Source organism: Myotis myotis, unplaced genomic scaffold, assembly GCF_014108235.1.
Source record: "Myotis myotis isolate mMyoMyo1 unplaced genomic scaffold, mMyoMyo1.p scaffold_m19_p_4, whole genome shotgun sequence".
NCBI classification, from domain to species: domain Eukaryota; kingdom Metazoa; phylum Chordata; class Mammalia; order Chiroptera; family Vespertilionidae; genus Myotis; species Myotis myotis.
The window spans coordinates 124,960,578-124,969,427 of NW_023416346.1; the positions used below are offsets into that span (position 1 = coordinate 124,960,578).

General features: G+C 40.7%; 1 protein-coding gene across 1 annotated transcript; it reads right to left on the minus strand.

The window, feature by feature from the left end:
• Positions 1–4,442: 4,442 nt before the first annotated feature.
• On the minus strand, positions 4,443–5,278 carry LOC118653635 (40S ribosomal protein S3a-like). Its single transcript, XM_036304254.1, has one exon. The coding sequence runs from the start codon at positions 5,262–5,264 to the stop codon at positions 4,443–4,445; it is 822 nt and encodes a 273-aa protein (XP_036160147.1). The 5' UTR covers positions 5,265–5,278.
• Positions 5,279–8,850: the final 3,572 nt, after the last annotated feature.

The following is an 8,850-nucleotide window of genomic DNA, read 5'->3' on the forward strand; positions in this document are numbered from 1 at the left end:
TGATTGTGCAGACTTTCAGGTCATGTGAAAATGGAAACTAATTTTCTCATAGCTTCTGAAATACAATTGGATTTTCTGTGACTATTTCTCACTTTTATATGCTCTCTTGGATTTTTCTCCCCAAAGGTGGAGTATCATCTCTCGGGTAGACCAATAAAAGTGCCATCAGGTTTCTCATGAGAAAGTCTGGCTTTTATTTTGTTTCCAGACAGCTTTATGGGACACACAGAAAAAGCTAGGATGCACTTCCAGACTCTGGGTACTTGTGTAACTGAAGTGCATCTCCACACCTCACATTTCACCCTTTTTTTCAGCCTATAAAATAATACACCATGTTCTTCTCTAAGGAAGATTCTAGGAAACTGGTTTACCAGTAAGTAGATTTTTCTCCAGATGCCACTAGAGCACTTCAAACTCTGAGTGGTTCCACGGGAACTCTCACTCAATATAAAAACTCTTATTTTTACTGCCTGAACAAGGCTCACCCTAAATTAACTCCAAGCCATGTCTGAAATATAGATCCCAAACCAGGTTCTTCAAGTCAAATACTCTTGAAATGAAACAACTGAGAAATATACAAGGAATTTTTTGTTCACATACTGTATAATTCAAGCTTCTCCTTATCCTGCCACAATATAGTAGAGACAGAATTTTATTCAAATTGCTTATTAGTTGCCTGTCTTTGATGAAATCACTTTAAAACTTTCTATGCTTACATTTTTCTTCCTACTATAACAGGGATTTAAATGACATTAAGGTTTTCCTTAATGACATTGAGATTCAAGTGAGATAACAAATAAGAAGCTATATTAAAAGGTATGAAGTCCTAAACAATTTTAAGTTACTATATAGTAAATTATTGTTAATTTTGGAGGTGTAATAATGCTATTTGTAGTTACATTTTTAAAAGTCCTTATCCTTTAGAGCAAGGGTCAGCAAACTTTTTCTTATAAGGCAAATAGTAAATATTTCAGGCCTTGTGGACCATAGGGTTTCTGTGGTGCCGGGGTCCAGCCCCAGCAGGTCCAGGGGTTCCCAAAGGCGTAGACGGAGTCGGCGAAGAAGGAAGGACACGGAGACAGCGTTCAGTTGATCAGCAGCCTAGCCAGGATCTCCAGCCAGGATCTCCAGCCAAGTTCTGGTCTGGATCTCCAGAGAGGTTCTGCTTAGGATCTCCAGCTAGGTTCTGTGTCCATGTTCTCTTGCTAGGTTCTCCAGGTTCTCCAGGTTCTGTAGCCATGTTCCCTCGCTAGGTTCTCCAGCCAGGTTCAGTCACCAGGTTCTAGTCAGTTTCTCTTGCCAATTTCTGTAGTCAGGTTCAGTCCAGGATCTTTTGCCATGTTCTCTCCAGCGAAGTTCTTCTGTCTCTAGGTTCTGAGTAGGTTCTGTGTTCTAAGTTCTGTGTGTAGGTTCTGTCTTCTCGGTTCTGTATTCTAAGTTCTGTGTTCTTACATCTGTATTTATACCAGTTGATTCCAATCCTATCAATCTCTATTCCAAAGGTTAGGGCGTTTCTTATCTCCATTCCAGGGAGTAAAGATTATGTAGCTTAAGCATGATTGTTCGTAGTTAAAGTGATTAATTACCCGCCTGGTACTTAGTTAAGAGGTTTTATTCCCTCCCTAACTTCAGGGGAAAATCCCTACCTGGGGAAACAACCTTTCTCAGAGACCTTGGTTAAAACACATAGTGCCAAGAAGGTGAGCAAACATTTTAAGAACAGTATGCCATATATGCCAGGTCCTTTGAAACAGCAAGGATGGACCGGCTCCCGGCACTGTGGGAAGCAGCCAATAGACAATAGGTAAACAATTGGGCATGGTTGCATTGCAATAAGCTTTGTTTATAAAACAGGAGGTTGATTCCTAGACCAGAGTTTGCCAACCTCTGTGTCAGAGAGACGTATTGAAGTACTTATGGATAAAATGATATGATAGAGAAGTAGGTAGGGACAAATGAACCAAGCTTGGTCCTAAGTTGATAACTGTTGAAGATAGGTGAAGGGTATGTAGGGGTTCATGTTATGCATCTATTTTGTATGTTTTAAATCCTCCACTATTAAAAGCTTAATTTATTACTAACAGAATTAATAATGCCAACCAAGATACACGTGTATCTTTAAGGCCTTGACTGGCTGGTATAAAGTGGAGCTTTCCAGAATGGTGGCACCATCATTCTAGCCATTCAAATATGCATTTCCTCTTCTCCACGTTAATCGGAGGCCCAAGTTAAAGTGCCATGGAGCCCAAATGAGTTGGGATGGAACCAATTTCACACTGGTCATTGGACTGTCAGTGTAGCAAAATGTTTCTTAGATGCAGTAGGGAAATGAACTGATTTGCTTTATTTTTTTTTACTACCCTCTCTCTCATCCATTCTTATTTCTCTCCATGGCCATACTAGTATATTTTAAGTTCTGCTTCTGTCCTACAGAAGCTAAAACATCTGAGGTCAATTTTTAGTCCAAGTTCATTTTTAAGACTATGTGTGCTAAACGAGGCCCTTTATCACAGGTGTCAGAAAAATTAGAAACAGCTATGCTTATATGCTTAGTTTTCTGTATGTATTATATAGGCTCAAACAATGGTTCTAGAGCCTTACACAAAAATTCTAGAGAGGGCCTCCTTATACCTCAACAACAGCTAAATGTTCCCCCACGTGTCAGAAAGCTACTATTAGCATTCACCATTCTGTTTCTCTTAGCCAATTTTTCTTTCTTTTCTTTAAATTGCCAGATAAGTAGTACAGAATCCAGGGGAAGGGGTGAAGGCAAATGATATAATAATAGAAAGAGTCTATGTTGGTTTAGCTGTTTTATATGTTTTCCCTCATGGGGTCCTTACAACCACCCTATGATACAGAACTATTTCATCTCTTTTACAGATGAAGAAATTAGGTACAGGGCAAGGGAGCAACTGGCCTGAATTTACGCAGTTAATAGTGTGTTCTGGTAAGTGGGTGCTTAACCATTAGCCCACACTCTTCTCAGGGAACAAATGGTAGAAGTAGAGAGATACTCATACCTTGGCGTTTTCCTGGGAGGTGAAATGGACAAATAGGAAAGAGGAAAAGAAAAACGTGTTGAAACACAAGTAAGTAGAAAGTAGGGATAAGTAATTAGGGGGCTGAAAAACGAGTGGGAAAAAATCATGGGGAACCCAGCAGCTGTGATTTCTATTTCTTCCTTGGCAATGGTGTCCTGTGTTTTTTGTTTTTCTGGGTTTTTATTTGTTTTTTGCCTCTAGGGAAGTAAACAGGATGCTCAGTTCCTGTTTCATGTCTACAGTCACATTTCTTTAATATCAAAGTAATTTAAGATGCAGAATAGAGAGAACTCACTGGTTCCCAGTGGTGACAAGAGCTCAACTGTGCTTCCTTTTTTAATAAACAAGATGAAACATCCTCATGAAAACATGAGGCAAATTATGTGCTGTTTTGCTGAAAACACTGCTAGGCTTCAGTGTGACTCTTAAAAACAATGAACATGCCCCTGTTTCTGATCTCATAGCGAAGAGGCAACTCATAGAATCAGAGCAAGGCTTGATGCATTATATTTCATTTCCCTCATGTACTCCTTATTCCCTGTCCTAAATCCACTTCTGTATCCCTTTGCCAACAGTGAGTATGCCACCTTTCAAAATGAGCAGCTAAATTCTTCTGTTGGAATTAGAAAGACCTCACTCCAGTCATTCAAAAACATCCACTGCTCTTTGGGTTTTGTACCATTGGAATCAATTTCCGAAACGCATTCTCTTTCCTTAGCCAAAGGCTTGAAAATGTGGAAACCCTGAATTTGAGAAGAGATTAGTTAGACTCTCCCCATGCCTTCCTAGCTGGGAGGCTCTCTTAAGGATGACACCTAATTATGGCTATAGCAAAGAAAGCCTAGTTGTCAAACATCCAAAATAAATAAATAAAAGTAGGGAAGTTAATAACTCTGAGCAGGCTGTGACAGATAATGATGTTTATGGACTTCTGAAGCATTTTGTTTGAGATTCAGTGACTTCAAATGGTCAGGGGAGCAGAACTCAATTAACAATTTTAAAAAACCTTCAATTAAGAAACACTGTTGAGGTGAAAACAATCAGATTATAAAAAGAAGGAGGAGAGGCTCCTGTCACTAGGCAATTCAGAAGCAATGCCAACTGTGCTCTAGAGAAAAATGCTTTTTACCCTTTCTCAGAAACAAGGATATACAAAAAGTAGGGCTAATGTGTTTCTTTAGATATAACTGCTGCTGAGCCTAACCTGGACCCACTGGCCCCTTAAATTCTCACTCTCAGCTCCAGGTCCTTTCAGGAGTATTAATACGTGGGAACGTGTGTAGGTAGGGGATAGGAGTTTTAACTAGCATTTGCTGAGTATTCACCATGTAGCAGGCACTATTCTGAATGCTATCTTCTCTTTCCATTTTTTAAAAATCACAAATAGGTTTTTTTTTTTTATTTGTTACCATCACATGTCTGAATTTTAAACAGATTCTGGGCTGGAGGCTCATATCCATCCGCTCGTTCAACTTTAGCACCTGTCTCATCCCCAGTAGCTTTTCCAGAACTGCTGCCTTCACCAGGAAGCTCCATGAGTTCTCCCAATTCAAACTTGGGCTTCTTCAGCATTTTGACATTTCTAACAAAGACACCATGGAGCGGATAAATAGATTGGCAAGCCTTTTCTATGTCCTCTCCAATGCTGTCTGGAATCAATTTATTGACCACTTCTTTCAAGTCATTTGTCTGCACCTCTCGGGTCATGCTTTCCATCATCTTCTTCCGGATTTGGCAAACTTGCTGATGCTGAGCATAAGAGGTCTTCCGAATCTGATTGTTGCGCTTTTTAGTAAAATCAACACAGAAGAGACGAAGCAAATAACCATCGGTAGTCTTGACATCAACATGAGCTTCAATCATGGTCTGCCACTTCTTAACCATCGAGCACATTTTGTCATGGATAAGATCCATGCTATGGAAATTAGTCAGGCAGTTTTTGCCCTGAACATCCTCAGTAATTAGCTTGAATTTTCTAAATGCAACTTCATCATTCTGCAGATCAGCTAGGCTCACTTCAAAAACACTACCCTTGAGACCATCAGATGCAATTTTGGTTCTTTGAGTTCTCGTAACCAGTGTTTTCCCAATATTTCTTATATTGAACATAGCTGGTGCTTTCACATCATACCAATCTTTCTTAGAAAATGGATCAACCACTTTCTTCTTGGCTCCCTTTTTGCTGCCTTTCGTAAGGCGCTTGTTCTTGCCCACTGCCATGGTGCTGCTCAGAGAGCCAAAAGGCTTCTCTTTCCATTTTAACCCTATTAGGTAAGTACTAGTAGCCATCTCATTTTAAAGATAAGGAAACCGTGGTCCAGAGAGATTTTATAATTCTCACAAGATTACACAATTAGTACTGAAGCAAACTCAGATTGCAAACTCAGGCAATCTGGCCCAGAGCCAGTGCTCTTAATACCACTGTAGTTCCATGGCATTTCTAAATAAGAATTCTTGCTATCTAGATTCAAATAGTTCTCAGATTTCATTAGACCCACACCCCCACAACCACACATACCTTCTTAGCTGAGAAAGCTGAGACCCAGAGAAGTTGAGACTGTCACAGTAAACTAATGTTGCATGGGGGTCAGAAACCAGTCTCCTGTGAGCTTATCTATTCTCTTCTTCCATCTTTCATCAATGGCACTCTTTTAGGAGATATTTCATCAGAGGAACCATGGCAACATGGAGATGCACTTTTCAGATCTGCCTTCTAGGAAAAATGTGTTGTTCAGCTACAAGGAGTATGTTTAGTTGAAAATCTGCAGTTGTTAAGTGCCTTCAAGATCTACCTTAACTTTCGAGCTGAGGTCATACTCTTCCTCAGCAGTCCCCAGCCAAAGACTCAGCATGGTGGGAACACTAGGGTCGTTTTTGCCCAGTGGTATAGGAATATGATTTCTTCCTAGTTTTCATTGCTGGGTGTCCATGTATGCATCCCAACATGGCAAGGAGCAAAGAGCATGGGTCTGAGCAGTGTAAAAACATTGGTAAATTGATCAAAACAGTGCAACTGTCAATACTGTCTCCCCCATATATGAGACATGCAATCTAGGGCAAGATTCACAGCCTTTATGTATTTCTATCTTATCATTTATAAAATAGGAATAATCTCTAACTCACAAGGTAGTTGTGAGAATTAAATGATGCTCAATAAATAGTGGTTCTCTTTCCCAAGAACATAATCAAATTTTGTGCTTGATATTCACAGTCAGCTCCATTATAGCCTCTTGTACCATCTATGTATATGAAACCCTAATATGCAAATAGACTGAACAGTGGAACAACCGAACAACCAGTTGCTATAATGTACACTGACCACCAACGGGTGTGCATGGAACATGGCAGGCGTTGGCTGCAGTGGGATGGTGGAGCAGGTGACGCCAGACCAAGATGGGGCCACCAGTCACTGTCATCAGGGCCAGCCTCTGGTGGTTACTGAACATTCTTTGCTCTCATGCACCACTGTCCCACTCGGCGCTTTCACCTGCTGCCAGTACCAGCCCCGCTCACACCTGCTGCCGGCACTGGAGCCACCGCTTGTACCTGCTGCCAGCGCTCAGCACCAGCCCTGATCACTCAGCACCGTCAGCAGGTGCGAGTGGTGGCTGCCAGCCCCGATCACCCCTCACGGCTTCTCCACCTCCCCATGCTCCTGAGGGATGATCAGGGCAGCAGCTGCCTTTCACAACCACTGCCAGCGACAGTCCCACTTGCACCTGCTGCTGGTGTCAGAGCCACTGCTCGTACCCACTTCCAGCATCGGCCCTGTTTGCACCTGCAGCCGGTGCCAGAGCCACCGCTCATACCCACTGCCGGCACCTGGTGCCAGTCCTGATTGCTTGGCGCCATCAGTGGGTGTGAGTGGCAGTTGCCAGGCCTGATGGCCCCTGAGGGCTTCTCCATCTCCCCCTGCTCCTGAGGGATGATTGGGGCAGCAGCTGCTGCTCACACCTGCTGACAGCACCAGCCCTGCTTGCACCCACTGCTGGCGCTGGTCCCAATTGATCCATGCTGATATGGGTGCTAGCGGGGCCAGCGCCATCAGTGCATGGGAGCAGTGGCAGCAAGAGCGGGGCTGCTGGCAGAGAGGGGACTGGGGGTCGTGGCAGGAGGGGCCAGACGGGGGCGTGGAGGATGGGCTGAGACCCGCACCTGTGCCCACCACAGCCTTGTGGCCCACAGTTCCTTTCAAGGTGTACAAATTCGTGCACTGAGCCCCTAGTATTTGTATAAAATTAGTGAATTTCCACCTTTTGATGAAAGACTTGATTTTTTTTATAAGCACACTGCCTTATGTGACTATATAATACCATATATAACATATAAAATAAAGTTATATGTCATAATCAATATACTTATATATTTGGACAAATTTATTTGATAAGGAAGCTGGTATAAATTTTACTGGGAGAAGTAAATTTTGAGTGGGAGACATTTTGTTGTAATTCATGATATGATGACAAGAGATGTTAGAGTTCTAAAAAGGCATGGAATGGTAAAAGGACTGTTAATTGAATGGAACTCCTGGGTAATTTATGACTATAAGTTATTGACTATATAATTGACTATATTAATTTATGACTATATATTACTGAAAATTCTTTCATTCACCAATCCATTCCACTCAAGGTAGTAACATTGCAGTACGTAGAAACATATATAAGAAATTATCTTTATCATGTGGGAACTTTGCATGTAGTAGGGGGAAAAACTAAAATAAGAGGGAATACGAGATAAATGCTCCTTAAAGTTGTATAATATGCCTACAGGTTTCCAAAGCATGTGAAATCAGACAGAAAAATCTTTCTCTGATTGAAGAGAAAGACACATTTCTTTAATGGGAGAGAAAGAATTACTTTGGATTTTGAAGATTCATGAAGAATTGGCAGGATACCATAAACAAAAGAGAGTGCATTTTATGCTATGAAGTTGGAAAAGAGGGGAAGTGGTAACTCCAGGAATGGTGACTATTTTGGTTAGCTAGATGATGATGATAGAAGATTAAATCTAAAAGGTAGATTGAAGGTTGGTGGATGATGGAAGGTCTGCAATAATGGTCTGGGAAATTTAGTGGGTTTTTTGGTAGACATGTGAAGACACAGATTTTTAAGTAGTGGACTGATACATGCCAAATATTTTTAATTAATTTAAACTTTCAATTAGCTATTTAATAGCTACAATATAATGAATCAAAGGCTCCAAAATTTCCTAAGTTCACAATACTCTGTGTCTCTGTAATTCTTTCATTGGATCCCTAGGCCAAATGAAACACCCAACAATTCCACTTAATAAGTGGTTAAGTCCAAACAACTAATTAAATATTTATATCCTAAAAACTTAGTAGCCATTTGAATAAAATAATGCATATAAATAAAAGCATATATTTTTAAATTTCATTAATTAACCACAATTACTTCCCAATGGGATGTGTGCACCTGCTGGGAATTGTACAATTTCTCAAACCTTGGAATCAATTTCTTAAACCACCACCCTCATTTCCTGTTCTACATTGATTTTTCACTTGGTATTTGCTTTTTTACCACAGCAGCTGCTGAATACCCAGCTTCACAAAGATATCATGTAATCAAAAGTAATATCACCATATCTAATGCTGAAACTATGAACTACATCAAACTAGTAGTTTGCATAGTGTCCAAAATATGTTGCATAGCCCTGTTTCTCCCTCAAAAATTAAAAATATCCTACGGATCCCACTCCTGATTATATATCTAAAGAAAAAGAAATCAATCTCAAAGAGACATCTGCACTCTAATGTTCATTGCAGCATTATTCATAATAGTCA